This window comes from Colletotrichum abscissum (assembly GCF_030869225.1).
Source record: "Colletotrichum abscissum strain IMI 504890 chromosome Unknown Scaffold_2.1, whole genome shotgun sequence".
Lineage (NCBI taxonomy): Eukaryota > Fungi > Ascomycota > Sordariomycetes > Glomerellales > Glomerellaceae > Colletotrichum > Colletotrichum abscissum.
The window spans coordinates 300,398-321,230 of record NW_026850098.1 but is presented as its reverse complement, the minus strand read 5'-3'; the positions used below and the strand labels follow the sequence as shown (position 1 = coordinate 321,230).

The window sequence follows — 20,833 nt, the reverse complement described above, 5'->3', positions numbered from 1 at the left end:
ATTTGGCTCGCCATCTTTGGGGACGAATTTTCGCCCGCATTTTCTCTCTTTGATCGCCATTGTGGGTTCTCATTGGTGTCCTTGATTGCTCAGCTCACTAAGATGTCTTCTATTCTCTACCCTGGGCGCGGATGATGCGGGACACAATCCAGTTTCTCGGTCCGAACTTCAGTCTATCCCAAAACTCCAGTGTCTCAGTCCTAGGGCTGAGCCGTGGCGGCAATCATGGAAGCTAAGGAAATTAAACTCAAAGCTAAAGATGCGTTAAGAATGTTACCTGCCTGTCTAAAAGCGCAGCTGGTGTTATGCCTGGCAAAAATGTCACGAGGACGGAGAGACGCCTCAATGGCCAGCCTTGGCGCAAGTCTGGGCTCTAGGATGGCTCTACAATTTGGTATTAGTAGGTTATGGAGTAGCACACGACTGCCGCAAACATCCAATACGCTCTAGGGTATTCGAGCGAATGGCTGTTGTGGCGCAATAGCATTGATATGTCAATGAGAAAGCTGCATTCCCCGCCTGAAAAAATGACCTCGAATGTGACCCGCCTGTAGTGAAGAATCTAGCCAAATTTTACGGAATACCGCTTGTTGGCATCGTGGAATGAGGCAACATATAGCACTGAAACAACAATTACGACATGTTTGCCCGTAGCCATCTTTGCTGCTTCTGCTGGAATGATCAGCAGCTCTGTGGAGTGAATTCAACACCGTCGAAGCATTTGCCTCGGGTGGTTCGCGGAATAGGAGCTGCGGGGAGCTTTTGTCTACATATCTCAAGACATTGGTCTCCATATGGGGAGGTTGTCAAATCCGCCTATCACAGCAGACGACGTCGGAGATGGATCGAAGCACTGCGGCTGAAGCACCGCCAACGTCTGTGGCTCAAAGAGACAGGCTTGGCAGAAGCTGTTCAGCTCGTTCATCTACCCAAGCTGCCAGCTTTCCCCGCATGTGTGAATCAAAATGCCGAATGCATCCAGCCTTACTCTGCTAGCAGCGAGCGTGGCGTATTCCAGCCATCTGGTTGAAGAGACCCTCTTCAAACGGTTTTGGATAGCTCAAGCGAGTTCTGGAGATGGTCCACATGAAGCGTATAATAATGATCGGCACGGTCTTCCCATCTTGAGATGTCTCTGCCCAGATTCAATATTGAAAATAACCATTGGAGTGAATTCGAGTTGACTTCAACATGAGATTCCTTGCCTTCATCTGTCTCCTATCTGGGCCGTTATCCTGGGTGTCTGCGCAAAACTTCAGCAACTTGTCAACTTCTGATGCTCCAGCATCTTCTGTCGCCAGGCCGCCGGTGCCAGTCAGCTCTCCAGGTCAGTACAAATAGTGAAAGGCCCTTAAGGCGGACTCGCTGCTTTATGTCTTGTTGTGCGAGACTTTGCTGACACGAGAGCATATAGAACCAGCCGCTCCTCCACCCGCAAGCACCAGGCCCAACACACCGCAAGAGGCTTCTTCCGTAGCAAGACCACCCGTATCAGAAGCTCGTCCAAGTTCAGCGCAGCCTTCTATTCAAATCATCAAGCCCTCCTCCGCGAACGTAGAGGTCACATCTAAGGCTGCTCCTGCATCATCTGCTGTGCCTGCCTCTCCCAATTCTCCCAAAGAAGCAGCGTCTTCGGTCCAAGTCAGCGTGTCTGGTCAAGCGGTCCCTTCGAGAGGGATAACAGACTCGAGGGAAGTTCCTTCATCTAGAGTAATTGTACAAAGCGGCGAAGCATCAGCAAGTATTCCAAACTCAAATTCAGCACAGCGCAGTTCTCAGGCGCAATCCAGCGTACCCAGAGGTCCCGGTAGCTCTACGTTAGTCCAGGTCCAGGGATCAGGAACCACTGCACCTGGTGCCCCTCAAGCGTCAGGCACTCGGGCAGTTGATGACCCGGGCAATGTTGCATCGACTCAAGTGTAAGTGCTTCTTGATACCTTAGTAATTCTTGCTAAACTGAAAAGGTCTCGAACCGGCTCTCTTGGTGCCGGTCAAGCTACTTATACAGTCTCATCGCCACAGCTAGCTACTACGGCCTCCTTTGCCGCTCAACCATCGGACAGCTTCCAAGGTGTTAACGAAACAGCAATTCTGGCGGTCCCAGAGTCTCAAGTTGTCACACCTCCCGATAAATCAACGATTGAGCAGTTTCAAGCCGAGCTCAATGTCAATGTTCCAGCAAAGTCGATAAATAATAACAATGCCCGGGCGCTGGCGATCCTTGAGACGGCGTATTTCGAGTACTTTGCCAAAAAGGACCCTGCTCCTGTCGACATGGGAAAAATCTCCATCCCAGCCAATATTTCCGAGTGCCAAAATCTATACTCTCAGAGATTGGCAAGGAGAAAGGCCTTCGTTGACAACGTATTCGACTGGATACCAGTAGTATCACGGGACCTCCGAGGCTTTAGCAATTGCAAAGCAGTTGACTCTATGGATGTTGGGGTATATTTTCATTATATGAGAGCCTCTTCGACCGCCGAGAAACCAAATGAGCTGGAGTCGAGGGTGAAAGGACAGGTAAGCTCTTACTCGTCTATTGTAGAGATTGTCAGAGTATTGGGACTGAAGGTGTGTAGATCGATGTCCTGAACGAGGCTCTGGGAGCAGTGAGGATCAACTTCCGCTTTATGGCACTCAATTGGTGGGAGCCAAAGGCAAATGAGGACTGGTCAAGAGTAACCAGACAGGAGGCTAAATTATTAGACTGGCAACGCCGCACACGCGCGCCTGGAAAGCTAACATTGACCGTTTGGATTGTCAATGGGTTGCGAAGCAGTGAAAAGAATGACCAGGAACTCAACAGCGTAAGGCCATTCCAACTAACTAGCTGATCATGAAAGAAAACAATGACTAACTCTTGATTATCATCATGCATAGTACGTCACGTTCCCAAACCAGCAGCTCGATGAAGCAGACGGTATTGTAATTGAAGAGGCGCATGTTCAGGGAGGCGACGCCACAACACTTGTTCACGATGTTGGTCACTGGTTTGGTCTCGGGCATACGTTTAATGAGATCGGCCAGGAATGTCTCATTCAAGATGGATTGACAAACGCGACCCAGACCTCGGGTAATCGTGACGTGGTTTATCAATGCTCGCAGGTAACATGCGTTGGTGGTCCAGCGGTTGAGATCAATAACTACATGAGTGTCAGTGTCCTGCCGCCCTCATATTGGACTCAAAGAAGAGCACTAACGGATAGCTTTTGGTTGGAGAACAGTACTCCTCGTGCCGTGGCAAAATACCGCAGAACGGCTTCACCACTGATCAGAAGGCGCGGATGTTTGCCAATGCGCTCGAATTCAGGCGCGGGTACGAAGCGGGAGAGTGCATGCCGGACGGGAAAGCGGCCGTGGGAAAGAGGTCTAGCATGCAGGATCTGCTCGATGGGAAGTGCCCGGATGTTAGCAAGCAGGCAAACATTCTCATGAACACCCCGCATAGCTCGTGGTCACCTGTCGTCGGACGTCTAGCTAAGAAGATCTTGATGCTGATAACCTTAACATGGACAGTTGTGTTTTGGTTCCTCTGATGCGGCCCCAAGCCTGCTAGGGTAATTTAGAGGGAGCGATATTGGACTTTGTTTTGCAAGATAATGAAGAGAGACTCAGTAATGGTATTAAAAAACTTGTATTGCTTTTGACTTGAACTACATGCCCGATGTCAAACACATGACTTCGGGCAATAAACCTCCGTATGGTGGTGCAGAAAACTTCGATCATCCACCATCAACCATGAATCGTTTCGTTCCGGCTTTTCTCATGAACGTACAAAGAGTCCACCCATCTATTATAACAGATAGCACCGGGCGAGCTCTACTTCCAAGAGCCATGTTTCCAGTGGTCTGGTAGCTTAGATGGCAAGAGCACCGAGAACCAGCATGGCAAGACCGCCGATGGGGGCAAGGCCAGCAGCGCCAGCCTGGACGGCGGAGGTGGTAGCGGCAGCGGTACCGGAAGCGGTGCCAGAGGCAGAGGCGGTGCCGTTGCTGGCGCGGGTAGAGGTGACGACAACGCTGCTGGCGGAGGGAGAGGCAGTGACGGTCACGGCCGTGGTGGAGGCAACGGAAGGCATGCTGGCGGGGGGGACCGAAGAGGCAGCAGAGGCAGCCGAGGAGGCAGCGGCCGAGGAGGAGGCGGAAGCTGAGGCAGACATGCCAGAGCCGGCCGAAGCGGCGGCGCAAAGCTTGTCGGAGGCGGGAAGGACCTGGTCTGTTGAGAAGTGAGATTAGCCTTCTGATGATACTACTTTGGTAGTACATAGGAATGGATGTAGACATACTCAGAGCAACGTCGGCACCGCAGGCTCCGACGACGCAGCCAGTGGCGGCGGCCTGGATGGCAGACTTGTTGGCGGGCTCGCAGGAACAGACGTAGTCGCCCGCCTTGCAGCTGGTGGCCGAGGAAGTGGCGTCCAGCAAGCACTGACGAGCGCACTCGGGGATGATGGTAGGGTCAACCTGGGCGGCGACGACAGCGGCCAGGGCAGCGAGAGCATACGCGTACTTCATTTTGATAATTGTTGCTTGTTGGTGGGTTGTGAGTGTAAGGTGGTAGTGGGTATCAGGTGTCGGTATGAAAGACAAGCGAGTGTGGATGAAGCAGAGGAGAAGAGAGAGCCTGAGAAAAGCTGAGGGAGAGCAGACTTTATGTAGATAGAAGCCGGAGTAGAGGGTACGTGTGGTTGCACCCTGATGCCTTTCGGCTGTATGGGTATAGGCGGGATGTTCGGACTGGGATGACTTCGAGGTTCATAACGGAGAAGGAATTGCATGGACCTAGTTGGCGAGCCTAATAACCAAGGTTCTCAGGGCTGGGACGGGGCAAACGACTAGAAGTGGGCTTCCATCCTGGAGAGCATGTACAAGCAGTTGTAGCGAGTCCAGTGACTACTACTGGCAAGCAACTGAAGTAGTCACAGAAAACCCGGATGGATGAGGACCTCCGTCAGTAGAGTTACTGCGCAAGCAAGTCAAGAATCTGGGGGAAAGTGGATAGCTGAGAGACCCTGGTCGTGAGAAGTGGTTGCTAGGTCCGAATGGGGTCGGCATGTGCATGCGCGTTGCAACGGTATGATGAAAAAAGAAGAGAGCGAGAACAGGGCCTACCTCGTAGTCGAAAGTTCCCCGCGCGTACCCGACCTTCGAGTGGTCTGCAGGCCTCAGGGCTGCGCCGGTGATCGTATAGAGCAAAGGCGAGGGTTGCAGAGGAGCAGGGGGTGTGGACGGGTGGGAATACCGGATTGGACAGTATCCTCCGTTAGGACGGGGATCTTCTTGGGTCAAGGCGAGGCCGGGGAAGTGGGCTTTTTTGACCTCTATTGCCTCTTAGCTAAGTTCCGAATCCTGGCCATTATGGCGCGAGGGCGCGTATTGGAGAAAAAGTGGTGTCTCTGTGTGTGTAAAGGCCGCAGGTTGTGCTCGGTACTCATCTCGTTGGACATGTGAAGAAGGAGATCGATTCCCCATCAGGGGAGTGGCATGATGCAGATGGACATGGGCTTTGCAGTGTTGGGAAGCTGGACTTTTGTATGTTCGGTCGGGCGTAATTTCGGAGCCAATCCACTCATCTTAGTAGTTAGCTGACATGGCGCTGCGCTTCAATAAGCGTTGAATCCCATGACTGGTGAAATTGTGTATGGGATCTGGCGGACGTGCAACACTTGTGGTTACATGTATTATTGAGTCAATTGCTCTCGGAAATGGAGAATTCTCCGTAGCTGGGATCAAATTTCTCTCCTCCTTTCCACTTTCCAGGCCAAATCCGGGGTGACTGGGGACAATGGCGGGAGCATCTCTTGGCTGCTTGTCACGCTATTGATGGGGAAATCGAAAAGTTGCCATTGGCCAAGCGTCTCTAGAGAATCAGAAGTCAGACGAGCTGAAGTCCGGAGCTGTCAGATGAACCTCTGGCCATGGTTCCTCGTGAAGTAAGTTTTGGGGGCTTCTAGACTCTGCAAAGTTAATTGAGAAGATGATGATGGTTCTTGGACTTCCTTGACCAAGGCCACATTGCCACATGCGGGATGATATTGGACTGTTTGTTGGGTGGCACAAGCGCACTCGGAACTATAGCTCCAGTCTTTGCCCGTATTGAACCATCTAGAACACCTTGATACCACTTCGTAAAGGCCATTGAAGACGCCATCCCAATCGTGTTGCCTCTGCTTCCGTAGAGGGATCTGGGCGACTTGGTGATTATGCGAACTCTGTTAGCTTGAATGGCCACTTTTGCCCGTCCAAGTCCATAATGCGGATACGCAAAGGTCGCGCGTTTCGGTAACTTGAGCTGAAAAAGGTTTGCCAATCCATCCGGGTCTGGCGCCCTAAGGTTAAGAGAAAGATGGTGGCACCAGACATACAATCCAGACACAGGCAAGATAAGGTGGGCAGATGCAGGAACACCACGGCAGCCACAAGCAACCACCGTGATCCCCCTCTCTCTGGTATCCCATCGAGGTAACACCCGTGTGTCATGTCTGCCTTGATTGGGTCAATCTCACCACACCAAGCCAGGCTCTGCACCCTTCGCGTCCGTTTGACGACGTGGACAAGGACAAATTTTAGCTTGGACGAGGCCCAGGAAGGGGAGGGCCACATCGCAGCTTGTCTGGGGAGATGCCAATTTCCCCCGCACGAAGCCATTCCCTTGTCGGAATGGCGCTGCCTGGGTGCCCCTGTCCCTGACTGCTGCAGTGCTGCTTAGATGCAAGCCTGCCGAGGTGAAGCTGCTTCCTTTTTACGTCTTTCTGCAGGAAAATATCGAAAAGTGCGGCAAGGAGACGAAGAAGAATGAAAAAGCATCTGATTATGGCACATTTGTACCTTACACTCCATAGATTGCTGACGTTGGCGACGGATCAGGCTCCATGCCATATTTGCTTCTGTCACATGTAGGTAGATACATCGTGACACTGACACTTGACATTGACGTTGACGTTGACACTGACAAGACTGATAGAAAAACCAATCCATCATTTCCTTTCTTTCCGTGGATGGATTTGACCGCGGTTTGACCTTTGATGAGAGATCCTCGTCTCATCAACGGCTGACCGCTTTTGATTTAACTCTAAACCAGAGCGAGCGGGAACAGACGACTACAACGAGGGCCCCGATGCTGCCTTTGCCGGTTCTTTAGCTGGTTGGAGTTGGAAAGAGCCCAGTCCGGTCCTTTTGCTGGGGCGGTACAGGGGTTCGCTGGCGGATATGGCTCGAGGTGCGCCAGAGATCGGCCGAACAAGCCGGCTGTCCGCTCCCCCTCCCTCCCCTCCCGCCCCTAGACCTCCTCCCCTTCTGTCTTCCTCTGACCGAGACCTGAGCCAAGTTCCTAGCGCGAGTTGGTCTCTTCCTCTCGTGAAGAGACGTTGATTGCCACCGACACATACTCGCTGTACAGTAGCCCATCGTGGCGTGGCGTCAGGTAGCTTGGGAAGAGCTTAAGGTTGTGCCATACTTCATCTTGCATCACACATGGCGCTCTGCCTCCAGGATGCTTATTCAGTGTTCACCTCGTTGGCCACGAAGCTCCGCGCGCGACAGTGGACGCCCGAGGCCGTAGCTCTATGAACGGCGCGTGTCGTACCTGGGCGTGCGTGCGTGCGAAGCCATCTGAGAGAGATCTGCCTACCTCATCTCGCCTCGCGGCACTGACGGCAGAACGGTCTGTGAACAGATGGTCGCTCCCTGGCCTGCCTAGTTCTGTGGGGATGAGACTCCGAGCCACTGATATTCTCTCGCTGATATTGATGAAGAACGTCTCTCCTCAATTCTTGCTGAGATTTCCCACGAGTCGACTCTATGGAAATTGAAAGGCAACGTGGTTCACAGCCAGTCGCGTAAGCCTTGTGATGATGCAAATTTCGGCAAAGAATAGCCTAGAGTCTGCTGTGGCGAATGGTGAACTTCCCCGTCGCGTTTGGCTTTTCCGCGCCGTTGTTGGTTGCCGCGTCTTTACCCCCCCCCCCCCCCCCCCCTAACTAGCAAGCGTCGCACCAGGCGAATTGGTGTGTTTCCAATGACCCGTCTAACAATGAGACTTGAGAGGGGATCGTCAATGTCCAAGAATTTCCGAGCTGAAGCCCCCGAGGCTGCTTGTGACCGGCAAGGCGACTCGACGTCGGCGCTTAGTGCCTTGTTTTTTCGTATGGGAGGAGAGAGGGTAACGTCGGCTGCGACCCGAATGGAATCTTAGTCTTGCGACAGCCGTTCGGGCGGCTTGATGCCGGCTCGCATTGATTGCTAAGGTCTTTTGGTCTTGTTTTCGTGCCTTTTCTTTTTCCCCTGAAAGCAGCTTAGATTGACAGTGCCCCGATCTCGTGCATCCCATTGCTTTTCCATTTCAACGGCGGCCATCGGCCGGGGCCCAGGACATGGTCGGCATACTTCTCCGCAGAGTCGCAGCGGATTTCTGGGCCCAGATGCACTCTTTGCTTTCACAAGAGGCCGGGCATTGTCCGACGCTTGACGTGGCAGTTCTTTTCGATTGCTTTGGACTTTTCGTTCGGGCCGTTTGTAATACATATGTTTCGAGAGCGCCTGATAGATTATTGCTTATTCTTGAAGTCATGCGTAGATATGCTCGTAGTCTTGTCGGCAACTGCAAAGGCCGCCAAATCCGCCGAAGTCGCACGCCGGAAATTGGTTAGGAACATCAACGCATCGCTTTGCGTCTAGTTCAGCTGTCGTGGGAGGGCTAGAGGAACCCAACCGACTATCAATGTGAAGATTGACAAGTCTATAAAGTTGTCTAATTGCAAAAGGAAAACTGGGTAGGCACGGCTCTTAAATGCAATTGAGGAGTCTTTGAGCACCTGATGTGAGCACGACATTCGCTGGGTTGATGAGGTCAGCCATCAAGCGACGCGACACTTCGAGGATTTGCCGACCACTACGTGGAGGCTACTTCATTCAAATTACTACGGTAAAGCCATGCGGCAGGCATGACGGAAGTCCATTGAGGGGACCCCGAGACAACCTTCGGTGACAATGACGATACCACTCACTACCTCTGAACAGCGGTCTCCAGTTTTGAGCTAGGGACAGTGAAGCTACATCTTTTTTTTAATTAGGAAATCAAACTGCTTCAAAAGTTCGGAGACTATGGTGAGGGAGATGGCAAGTAAACAAATCTTCTACTAAGATGATCTACCTCGACCTTTCCATTGTGATTCGGCACCTCTCAGCACTATATACATCAGTGAACCGAGAGCAATTCCCAATTGCATACCGATATCGCCGGTCCGTACTGCAATGGGTACCTCGCAGTATCCATAGAAGGGACGATCAGTCCGAAAGAACAACAGAGCGATGCCAAGGCCGCGAATCCAAGCGGGAGTGCCTTTGGATTATCCCAGTCAGAGATGTTGTACGCAGAATACCGGCCCCGACGAAAGCGAAAGTGCTCAGTAAGCGCGATACTAGTGTACGAAGTCGTCCAGTAGCCAACGACGCTCAGGAAGTTCGATAGAGAGTTGTATATGTTGGAGCTGGCAACAATTGAGATGGGCACAATGATTGCCACAATGACAAGCGAACATAGATACCGGGGAAGGCGACTGAGAATCGGATGGAGAGACTGAAAGCTGATAGAGAGCGAATATAGTGTGCAGGCTGTGAGACCAAGCACAGGAACGCCAACAGGACCGAGACGAACTTTCCGAATCCTCCCAGAGGAGTGTTATGGCATTGATGATACCACCAACGGAGTAGAGACCGTAGGCCTGAGCCCAAGTCTCGTTTGCTGGCACAGCGGCACCTGCAGCGGCACCTAGAATGAGTAGCAGAATTGAAGGGACACTGTGCCCTACGTACACGCATAAGAAGATCTTGATTCTGTTGTAGATGGCGTAAGCCTAATCCAGTCTCGGTGATGCGCAAGTCAAGACCTACCTTGGCGTGAATGAGTCGATGTAGACGGCGAAGTCCGATACCAACGGAGCCCAACTAGTACACAGACTTGCACACGCAGCGGCAAACGTCAAGACAGTCCTTGGTGAACTCGCAACAGTCTCGGCACCTGTACCAGCAAGCGCCTTGCCACTGACGCCGGCAACAATGACGAGAGCAACAAAAGATGGAGCCCACAAGTATCAATCAATGTAATGCAGATACTTGTGGCCCAAGAAGGATACGGGCAGTGCGCCAACAACACTGATTGTGATACCCACAATCAAGCTGAGGTCGCCTTCAGAACCAGCCGTGAAAGTCGACCCACTGACAATAGATGTCATGATGGTGTAACCGATCAAGGTGGCGATTTGTAGCAGCGCAATGCCGATGGAAAGGTAGTAGCTGGTTTCCGAGTTAGCTACAATGAAAGAAACCTTCATCAAGCGTGAGATTGAGTAATACCAGAAGTAGTATCTAGTCTGAACCATTTGACTCATGCCAGTCTTCGGCCCCATCATTCCCATCCAGGCAACGGGAAGGATGAATAAGAGGGTGCTTAGCACGATGACTACTGAAGCAACAGTAGGATCTAGTCCAAGCTTAGGGTTCCGGATATGCCAGTGGTCATACTTATGGTATTCATCAGCTTGGCGAACTATAGCAAGTCTTACGCGCGGAGGTGCGATAATTCAGCAAGAAATTTCGAAACATACGGGAGGGTAGTGCAGTTTGCAGTGAGCCACAACGTGAATGATTTAAAAGTATCCCTGTCGCTTCTCTCTTCAATCGGAATAGGTGCCACGCCTCGAGTCTCAGCAGAGCGCAACAAGGCGTTCCGTAACCTGGTAAGCCAGTTCTTCGATGGGAGGCTCTGAGAGCCTGCTTCGAGATAGACATTGTCGACGTTCTCGTCGAGCCTATTCTAAAGGTCGACTGAATGTGTCTTTTCGTGTCTTATGGTCATCGTTTCTACGCGTGTGAGGCAGGTGAGAATCTCAGTTGGCTGGATGGCACAGCTGCTAGGAGGATATTGCTGGATCTTCCCGCGACTCAGTCTCAGAGGCAAGGAGCGAACGCTTCTTTAAAATGTCTAGTACAGTTGAAGGTCTCTCTATACTTTTTGCATCATTGGGCGTAGCATATCGAGTTCTATCCTACACAGCGAGGGGCACGTAAATCATCTTCGGATGATAACACGGATTAGTACATCGGCGTGCGCCAATCTATTAACCCTTCCCCCAGGATGCTCCATTCCCAAGATAAAACAATGCTATTATCTTATCATTGCAATCATTTGGTAGCAGATTGAAGTTAGGTGTCCTGTCAAGTAAAGACATGACACCGGTTGCGTAAACACTGGGTCGTGTACGGGCCGGGGATGAGAAGATAACCCCCACACCTTACCGCGCGGAAGATGAATTCCGCAAGATCGTTTTCCTTGAAACGGGTCAGTCTCCAGCTTCAAATCTCCAAAGATTTGACCATCTTTGAATAGGCCAGATAAGAAGGCTGGATCGCAGATATTGAGTAGAGATAGGCTAGTCTCTAGCATCCTGCCGACTTGTTGATTTTTAGATACCGATGCCGTTCTACTACCTATATTACAATGTCAATACATTGCGCGATAACTTTGGCTTCGGACACACAGGGAGTTTGAGCGCGACTCAAAGCATTCTGACAACGTTGTGTCGTTTTATTTGATAAAGAGGAATGGCACGCTTTGATAGTTCAGCGTCGTCAATCCATATAAGCAATAATCTGACCTCGCAGAACAAGACCTTAAGGCTGATCAATACTAATATTCAACTGTCCGATAGTCGTGACTCTCAAGCTCTCTGACCTACGCATCAGGCTTCACAGCCGCCCTCTGTCTTTACCTACGAGTCGACCGAGTGTTATTATGTATCGATCAAGTGACACATCTACCATATATTTAAGAAATCATAATGGTCAGGTTGATTCCTACGTTTTAGTGCTGAGAGTCTCCTGGGAGTCATCCAGTCGTCGTGGGTTCAGCCCATTGATGCCCCTGAGGCATCTCAGCAACGTCTCCGCTCAAGAGGCGTCGAAACATCTACTTTGTGCTATATGATGTGTCGAGATGATCGTAGGGGTTGAGTGAAGTGCATCGACGGTTTGTTTGTAGTTGGCTGGTAGACCACGGCTTCAAAAGTGCAAAAATGCTCCTCATCATCAAAGGCATGTTCCCACACCGAGGTTCGAACTCGGGTCTCTCCGGAACGCTTTCACGAGACTGAAAGCGGAGTATCCTAACCACTGGACTATATGGGATATCGTCTAGGTATCCCGATGAACTGAAGTGATCGAGCGATGTGATCGTCAGATATCAGAAGCAGGAGGTGCGCGCGAACTTTGCTCCTCTGGGAATTCGACGCTTGCGCGAGAATCAAATTCGGTGAGAGGAAATAGAGTCGTCGTCACGACTTCTAGGGTGTGCGTGACCACAGCTTCTGGAGTTGCCAACTTGAAAGCTTGGCCTTTTCATAAGCTAAGGTACAGTACAAAACATGGACCTGCTTCAGTGGAGGAAGACATCGCAGCCCCGGAGCCTCTGTCAAATTGCTCATTACTAGTTTCCATATATGTCTTTGACATGTTCTATCAAAATGCTCAGTAAGTATATTCTCTTCTGGTTAGCAACGCAGAGCTCTTAGGTATTTCAGTCACGACTCCTTTGAGAAATATCGACTGCCTTCAAGTTATTCGTATTTAGAGTTGAGTGTCTAGCAATAGCCCACAACCATTTAATCACTCCAAACCGACCGGTATCCTTTGCTCTTCCACAATCCGCCACTGGCCGTCTGCTAGCTCATACTTCCTCCTAAACACCTCATCCTCGTATAGAACAACCTCTTTATTGACCAGAACTGCACCAGCATGATCGTCGACTCTCCAGTCGTTTTCTGCGCGGAGGTCTTGGCTGGTCTTTGAAATGGCGGCGAACAATTTGGTATCCCAAATGCCATCCCGGCGGGGAAAGTCCCCGAGCAGGCGGTGAGCCTCTTTTCTAACTTCTGCATCGACACAATAGATACTCGCAGAAAGAATGGCCCAGCTCGGGCTGGTTTCCATAGTAAAAACCTCCCTGGATGGGTCCATATTTGATTGTCCCTCGAGAACGATCCTACTCATAGCGAGTATCTCACTAAATTCCTCTGTCGACTCGACTAGGACTTCTGTGTTTGTGTATTGAGAGCTCTTCACAGAAATGACGAGTGACTTGTATAAAAGCTGAAGGCTCAACTTTTGTAGGCTTGCTCGATCATTGTGCACTGCCTCTGTCGGAGACCTTGTGATTGATAACGCCTCGAATCGGACGTGCCACCGGTCGAGGATGCCCATGTATCTCTTCACCTGATGTTTCGGGATCTTTGTCAGGTTTGAAGGAGTCCCGAGGTCTTCAAAATGCAATGCTGAACGCATCTTTGTTTGATATATAATGAAGTGTTGGATGGCCTCCCACCACCGATGAGCCTCTGAAAGCGTTGCAAAGCTCTTTGGCAGCTCGTCGACTGCATAGCGACTTCTTCTTCCGCGGCAGCACCAAGGCACCCAGGTCTCAGTCTCAGTGGGGTGATATCCATTCATGGTCCATGATGACAAGGTGAAGCGCTGGAATCCTGAGATAACCTCATCAATCAGCTTTGGAGGGCATTCTCCACTCACGCCCTGTTTCATCACTTGATCTAGCATACTGCATCCATGATTTATATGGGTGAGCGCAGCTAGATGGTTGCCCTGTATGGCTTCGAAGGCGACGAAGAGAATACAGGAGAGGAGAGCACGAGGGATACTTCTCTTTGATGATGCGCTGGATCGAATGATGTGAATGGCTCTTCCATAATGTTGCAAAGCATCCTTAATGAATGGACCCGCGCCACTGGTGCGTTGTAGGCGACTATCGCTGCCCAAAGTGACTGCGCCAATGGCAAACGCTGCGTGCCTGATGGCCGGCTCTTCACGGGCAATTTGTGGTATGAGCTGTGTGATGAGATCCGACGGAAACAGAGTAAACTGCTTGCTGAATGTCATCCAATACTCGAATTGATCTTTCTCGAGTTGTGCAGTGAACATGTACATCTCGTAGTTGGGTCGAATGAGCAGTGGGCGGTATTCCTGCAATCTACGTTCATTTCCCGTGGACTTTGGTGCGTATCCTTCGCAAGTTCGCTTTGATTTGCCGCAATTTAGACAGGATGGCTTCCCCTCATCGCAACGGATGCGTCGTTTTCTAATGATTGTGTTAGCTCGCTGCATCACAAGCATCGGTGAGAATTGATCGGAACGCATATCTCAGATGCAGTTGTTGTGTCTTCATGTTGCTCGTAACTCACTTGCATGTGATACAGCCTGCCCGAGACTTCGGAGCTTGTCTCCGGCGGTTTACCTTCGGCCGGTCCCTGAGGGCAAAGCTGAGGATCTGGGGCGCCGAAACCGGGGCCACCGGGGCCATTGGCTTTTGAAGAGCTCTATCTGCCATGGAAGGTCGAGCTTATGCTTTTCTGGTAAAACCGTGGAGTCGATGCTGGCGTTACCGAGGGCTTCGCACTCCCCGGCTCTGGGACATTCAATGGAGACTTTAAAGCGACGTGAAAGAGGAGCGGTAGGGCTGACATTTAAAGGTTGCCGCTACAATAGAGATACCTCCTGTCAAAATAGGCTAAGCAACTGATCGCGACCCCAACCGCCTCGCTTGTCCACCCACATCCGTCGATCCCAGCGTATGCAGCATAATTCGGCCTTCAGATGTTCCTTCAACGGCACCAAAATCTGACCCTTGACTCAGCTGCCCTATTAGAGACGCGGAAGCGAATTGACTGGAGCCATGTCGCGTCAGCTTACAACATCACCTTAGTATCATCTCCCAACGAGGAGTGAGGATTTGCAGCTAAACGCATTTTCCACAGAAAGAATATCGAGCTCTAGCAGCTTTATTGAGATAGCAGGTAGAAAGCTGTGGGCCATCTTGCCCATACTAGAGCCGGTACCCATGAAAGCACAATCAACGACCACACCAATCCTCATCAAGTGAACTCCAATAGCACGAATTCGATACCAGGGGGAAGGGGCGATGACAAGATCAAGCTGAAATTCGATTAATGCAAGGTCAGAGGAAAAACACGAATATCATTACTCGAGTACGGTACTACAGCATGTTTATATGATCAGCTCCAAACACAGACGTAGCCGTAGTGATACTTCTGAATGAGTGTGTATGAGTGTGCAAAAAGCAGTCCCCCGCAAGAAATTCGTATCAAAGTTTCCATTCAGTAGACATAAAAGACGGCGGTCTCGTCAGGGGAAGCCCTGAGCTTCTCATTGCGCTTCTTCAAGATGATCTTTCCAAGCCAAGCCAGCAAAGCAGTAGCAATGCTGAACGCGGCGCTGCTTGACATGGCGATGACATAACGAGGCTCGTCGCTGCTGGGCCAAAGATATGGGGTCCAAATGAAGCTGACGTTCATGATCATGGTCACCATGGAGATGGCCACTGCCTTTTTCTCTTTTGTTTGACCACAGACACTGCCGCACCAACCTAGGATCAACTGTTTCCGGAGTCAGCTACAATGGCAAAGTTTTGCAACGATTTTGGAGAGAGAATAATCGCACCGAGTTGACTCCGTATGTACCGATGGTGAAGATCACCATGGAGACGTATCGACCAGCCAAGTTCATTGTGGCAGCGGCTGAAATAAAACCGACAACGGCGACGGCTTTGGACGCGGTGATATGCCATGTGCGCTCATTGAACTTGCCTGATGACCAAGACACAGCAATGGTAACCGCACCAGCAATGAGGTAGGGGGGACAGGTGAGCACGAGGGTGATGGTTGTGTTGAAGCCGAGTGTCTTGACAACGCTTGGAAACTGTTCAAGAACTTATTGTTAGTCGTCTCCTCTCTCACATGTCGATCAGGAGTCATAAAAGTCTTACAAAGTTCTTGAAACCATTGGCAGCCAGATGCATGTGGGCCATCGCACAGAAGATCCAGACCATGGGGTCTTTGGCAGCTTGACGCAGACCGTTCCAGGTGCTGGTCTCGCCCTTATTGGCAACGGTGTCGAGTTCCATACGGTTGTAGGCGAGGTCACGTTCTTCCTGTGTCAACCACTTGGTGGTCTGTGGGAAGTCGGGAAGTAGAAAGAAGCCGATGACTGCAATGACGAACGTAACAGCACCTTGGAGGATGAACAGCCACTTCCAGCCTGCAATGCCCGCGAGGTCATCCATGCCGTGGAAAATCCCGGCAGCAATCAGGCCGGCGAAGGCAGTGGCGAGAATATTTCCGGTGTAGAGGATAGCAATGCGAGTGGCAACCTCTTTTCGGGTGTAGAAGATACTCAGCAAGTAGACAGCACCGGGATAGTATGGAGCTTCGGTAACTCCGAGAAAGAACCGGGTGAGGAGAAGTCCGGTGAAGTCCTTGGAAACTGCAGTGAGAGCGCTAACAACAGCCCAGAGCATCATCATGATTCCCTGGAGACAGGCAACAGATTTAGTATCTCCCTGCGTTCAGAGTCGGGGGCTGTGAAGAAGTACCATATAGCGGCTAGGCCGGGTTCGAGTAAGGAACATATTTGAAGGGATCTGTCCTCTAGTAGGATGGTGTTAGTTATGAAACAAGTGAACATCGACGAGCATCTTACAGAATGTAACCGACGAAGAGAATCGAAACACAGGTCTGGTACTCTGTCAGATAGAGGCATTAGCGATATTCTTAACACCACCAACGAATATTGTCAGACGTACGAGAACCAGTTAAATTGAGGTCTTTCTCGAGATCGTTGAGACGAGCCAAAGCAATGGCATTGCGGTCAAGGTACTGTTGCAAGAGTCGTTAGTGTGTGTTGACGACGTAGAGGCTCCAAAATGTGGACTCACATTCAGCCAGTACATGGACCATAGCATCGGCTAAAGAAAAGCATTAGTTAGTCCATAGTCACTTAGAGAAGGTATCTGGAGTTTCAAATACCATGATCCATCTGTCTAACTTCTTCACAAGAGCGATTTCCTTGGGATCAGTCTTCTCCTGAGCCCCAGAGTAGTCGATCTTGCCCGTGTTCCTTGGAATGGGCTTCTCTGGGTTCTCGTCCTCAAAGATTTGGGGCTCCATATCCTTGACTCTGTCGGCTTCATTATTAGCCGCGGTATTGGTTTTGGAGGTCATGATTCCGGCTCTTGCTTTGGCAATTTCTTCTCGGAAGTCCAGACGAGCAACAAAAGAAGTGAGGAGGAAGATATTGAGACTGATGTTAGCAATGCTAAGCTGATTGCACTCTGTCTAGCGAGATTCATTTTCCATTTCCCCACGGGGTCTGGAGCTCTTAAGTATTCGTACAAGGCGGGGATGCCCAGACCTTACCCTCGTGGGATGACCTCCAGCCTCCGTCCACGTTGTGCTCCCATGTCGTGCCCGCGATCGACTAGGGGCATGGGCTCGGCGAGTCTTGGGTTGCTTACACCCACACATGTTCATCACGAAATCTCACCGATTTTGTTTCTGCCAAGTCACGCCCGACATGTTCCGAACACCAACGACCACCCCCTAGTCATTCCCAAGAAGGAGAAGACTTGCCCAGGCGGGTGGCCAGCGATCCTGGAAGCGCGCACAACTTGAGCTGGTGGTGTACGCTCCTAGCTAGCTGCTATTATAAGCGTTGACAGGAGTCACGACGAATCACTTTGTGCTACAGAAGAAAGTTACCAAGAAATACCAAGCTTGGGGAATGTGACATTGCCTTCCTTCTACCCTTGACTGTCCATGTGTCTTGGCAAGTAGTAGCGTGCCTCTCCTCAGTTGCCTCGTGTTATTTTGTTTGCAAAGTAGTGACATAGACTGCCGAGCGAGGGATGAAAATCCCCGGAGGCATGGCTTTTGAGAATGAACGTGGTGGGCCTAATTCTTGGCTCTGCGACTTGATGACTCGTCCCGAGTTGACGACATTGTGTTGCTCGTATAGTGATGCGACTTAGAAGAGGGTGATAGGCAAGACTCCCATACCAGTGCCTCACCTCGGCCGCCACATTCACTTAAGGACGCCCGCACCCGGTCAAGTCGGGGTGGGCTGTGCATGTGTCTCCGTCCGGGGAAGTGGGAGGTCGGTTTCTGACCTGGGGAAAGTGGGCGCAATCAGTGTCGCGCTAACTCAGCTTTCCCCGCGTTCCTCTTCGCTGGATTGCTTCAGTGCAGGTTGGGCATGGTGGCGTGAGTTCTTTGGGAGAGGGGATCAGGTTCCTGGGTCGAACGACGCAGCTCAAGGTTGGTCGTAGAAGAAGGTGGGCCAACCTAACGATGGTTCCCTGCGTTCTAGAATCCAAACCACCGCCAACAAGCGCTGCCGAGAGTGAAATGCGCTCAGGGCCAGGGAGATGGCGCAGCGCCAAGTAAGGCCAACAAGTGCCAACCTTGTTTCAAGCCTAGTCGACGGAGCAGACGAAATGTAATTCACTAATCATTGACTTGCCCCGGACAGGCTCCAGGTGTTTATCTACGGTGGTGTGCTCACGCACGTTCTTGTATCTATGTTTGCGTTGTTTTCCCAACAATGATAGGTCGTGCCAGACATAGTTCAAGCCCTCATTCTTGGCGAGGGCAGGCAGGTCGGCTGGTTACGATTTGGCTCGGCACTTGCGTGAAGGGGAAAGCTTCGTTTTGGCGCCGCGCACTAGAATACTTGGAGTCAGGCTAGAAGGTTGAATTAGTTGCTTCCTTGATGACGGGGGCGAACCAGTTTGAACGAAGCCTTCCCTGCAGCGCTTCTAGGGCGTCTAGTGCGTTATGATGCGCTGGATACACAACCACTATCACAATCAGAGCGGGCGTAGGAGCTCGCTAAGAAGCTCGTATCACATAGTACATGGGATATTCGAGGCCGTATGCCTCTATTCAGCGATGTTCAGGTGGAGGATGGCCAGCTTATGTCTGCAAGACGTTGGAGTGACTATATCCGCGGTACCAGTCGAGCAATGCTAATGTTCATGTCCGCTGTCTTCAATGACACCCAATGGACCAACTATCGGTGGCATCCATGTAGGATCGAGTTGCGAGCATAGCAACGTCCAGTGCGAATGCAGAAACGCAGGATCGCAGGTGACCATCCACGAAAGGTAGTCTGACCTGCCCACCCTTGCAGACCTGCTCTGGCGTCAAGCATGAAGGAGGCCCTCGTCGCATTTGTGCGGTCTCAGCTCCATCGGAGTGGGGGCCTCGCAGTGAAATGCTAGAGACAGGACGAACGCCGTGGGGAAGAAGGTCTCATTTGGAGCTTCAAGGGGACAGTACCGGTGGCGCGTCCCCGGAATTGCCCAACACGAGATTGACAGTTGACAAGCGACGCGGCGATGATTCCCCGGATCTCGAGCCCCATAGTGACCCTTACCGGACCCTCTGCTACTTAAACAGTTGGAGTCGAGATAGACTGGGATACTTGTTCGACTCATTCTGGTCGTCGATTCGGGATATCCAGGCGAATTTCCCCAGGGCTGCCAGCTCAGGCCCGATTTAGTGCTTGACCGGCGCGGCGTAGGATTGATTTGTCGGTGACGGCCTATGAGGCATATTCTTCCCCCGGTGTTGTGCTGGTGCACCCCAGGCCCAATCCAAGAACGATCAAATGGATCATCTCTCGACAAGATTGTCTTGGCTGAAAAGTGAAAAAGGCTATACCCTACTACGGTATGTGTAGCCAAGAGTGCCCAGCGTCAGAAGGCGTAGCTGGGCATGCAGACGCTTGCTCTCGGTGTCTTGGCAAGAGGGGTGCAATCAACACACTGCTGTCCGTAATTACATGTAGGTAGTTGCCCACTAGAAGAACAAAGCCTCACGAGAGCAGATCAAAGTCAGTCAAGAACGGAGGGCCCAAATGTTCTACCAAGTGGAGGGGGAAGCAGACGGAAAAGGTTGAGGTCAATTATATCGCCAGATCTCCCACCCGCGGCACAACTGATTGGAGAGACGCGGTCAAAGCCTGCATGCTCATAGACATGACTTCATGTAGGATGCTCCGGATCATTGGCGTCCTCCCGAGCGAGGTACTCTTAGCCCCAGAACAAGAGACCACCACTTCCCCGCTCATCCCTTGACTACATGTGCATCTTTGGTATGCAAAACGTACGGCTTGCTGGCGAATTGTAAGGGCAACCGGTTGTTTAGCTCTATCAGAAGCTTGAGATCAGGGAATGAATTGTCATGATTCCGCCCCCTCGTCTTCTCCAACTTTACCCCATTCCCACTCTTCCCCCTCTTTGTCCCCCCGTAGTTGGCGCCAAATGGGGCCGCCAAGGTGATTCTATCCACAAGGGTCGGAAGAAATTAAGAATTGGTGACGCCGGAGTGAACGCCGTTGGTGGCTGCGGCTGGAATACCGGTCCAACAAACGACTCGGCTGCAGCGCGCCACCATAATGCGATGGATTTCTGGTGTATGTCAGCCAATACCATTGATTTGAATTCTTGAAGCTCCTCTCTCATGTCCCCAAGGGGAAGTCACACGGATTCTGGCTTCTGCGGTGGACTGAAGGGAAACCGCTCGGGGTACCATCGTTCAAGCGGGGGGCGGGCGTGTTCGATGCGATATTTTGTGCTGATATTTGGACTGAACAGTTCGAGCGTCGAATGTACGGATTCGTTTGCCTGTTTTCTGATCATTCTGCTTTCGTTTACTTTGTCTCAGGTATGCACACTCTCAATCGCGTGCTCCGTTGAAAGATAAGGTACCCAAGGGCGTCGAGATACGATCTTGTCAAGCACATCGCTGCTGGTCCTACACAGTATTTGCGCAATATGCATGGTTTAGGCATTGAACGTGATGTATGGACAGACTAGCAAATCCCACAATGTTAAGCAAGTCCAGATTTGTTACGCTGCAGTCTCACATGCCCTCGAGCCGAGATAATTTGTACTATTCAGAAACAGCAAGGGC

The 20,833-nt window shown here is 51.2% G+C and overlaps 6 protein-coding genes across 6 annotated transcripts; 2 read left to right on the top strand and 4 right to left on the bottom strand.

Moving 5' to 3' along the window:
• Positions 1 to 270: 270 nt before the first annotated feature.
• Positions 271 to 450, top strand: CABS01_00800 (uncharacterized protein; the record flags this gene model as incomplete). The annotated part of the gene is made up of 1 exon (XM_060534181.1): positions 271 to 450. The coding sequence occupies one exon, from the start codon at positions 271 to 273 to the stop codon at positions 448 to 450; it is 180 nt and encodes a 59-aa protein (XP_060401259.1).
• Positions 451 to 1,191: 741 nt separating this feature from the next.
• Positions 1,192 to 3,536, top strand: CABS01_00799 (uncharacterized protein; the record flags this gene model as incomplete). The annotated part of the gene is made up of 6 exons (XM_060534180.1): positions 1,192 to 1,327; positions 1,415 to 1,919; positions 1,965 to 2,520; positions 2,580 to 2,807; positions 2,881 to 3,153; positions 3,207 to 3,536. 6 exons carry the CDS (start codon positions 1,192 to 1,194, stop codon positions 3,534 to 3,536), a joined length of 2,028 nt encoding a protein of 675 aa, XP_060401258.1.
• A 320-nt stretch (positions 3,537 to 3,856) lies between these two features.
• On the bottom strand, positions 3,857 to 4,514 carry CABS01_00798 (CFEM domain-containing protein; the record flags this gene model as incomplete). The annotated part of the gene is made up of 2 exons (XM_060534179.1): positions 3,857 to 4,215; positions 4,286 to 4,514. The coding sequence occupies 2 exons, from the start codon at positions 4,512 to 4,514 to the stop codon at positions 3,857 to 3,859; spliced, it is 588 nt and encodes a 195-aa protein (XP_060401257.1).
• Positions 4,515 to 10,090: 5,576 nt separating this feature from the next.
• CABS01_00797 (NCS1 nucleoside transporter) lies at positions 10,091 to 10,405 on the bottom strand (the record flags this gene model as incomplete). The annotated part of the gene is made up of 2 exons (XM_060534178.1): positions 10,091 to 10,292; positions 10,353 to 10,405. 2 exons carry the CDS (start codon positions 10,403 to 10,405, stop codon positions 10,091 to 10,093), a joined length of 255 nt encoding a protein of 84 aa, XP_060401256.1.
• A 2,254-nt stretch (positions 10,406 to 12,659) lies between these two features.
• Positions 12,660 to 14,364, bottom strand: CABS01_00796 (C6 zinc finger protein; the record flags this gene model as incomplete). Its single annotated transcript, XM_060534177.1, has 2 exons — positions 12,660 to 14,162; positions 14,299 to 14,364. The coding sequence occupies 2 exons, from the start codon at positions 14,362 to 14,364 to the stop codon at positions 12,660 to 12,662; spliced, it is 1,569 nt and encodes a 522-aa protein (XP_060401255.1).
• Positions 14,365 to 15,178: 814 nt separating this feature from the next.
• On the bottom strand, positions 15,179 to 17,080 carry CABS01_00795 (major facilitator superfamily transporter; the record flags this gene model as incomplete). Its single annotated transcript, XM_060534176.1, has 8 exons — positions 15,179 to 15,457; positions 15,522 to 15,779; positions 15,847 to 16,389; positions 16,453 to 16,507; positions 16,560 to 16,602; positions 16,663 to 16,735; positions 16,795 to 16,824; positions 16,886 to 17,080. 8 exons carry the CDS (start codon positions 17,078 to 17,080, stop codon positions 15,179 to 15,181), a joined length of 1,476 nt encoding a protein of 491 aa, XP_060401254.1.
• Between the last annotated feature and the right edge of the window lie 3,753 nt (positions 17,081 to 20,833).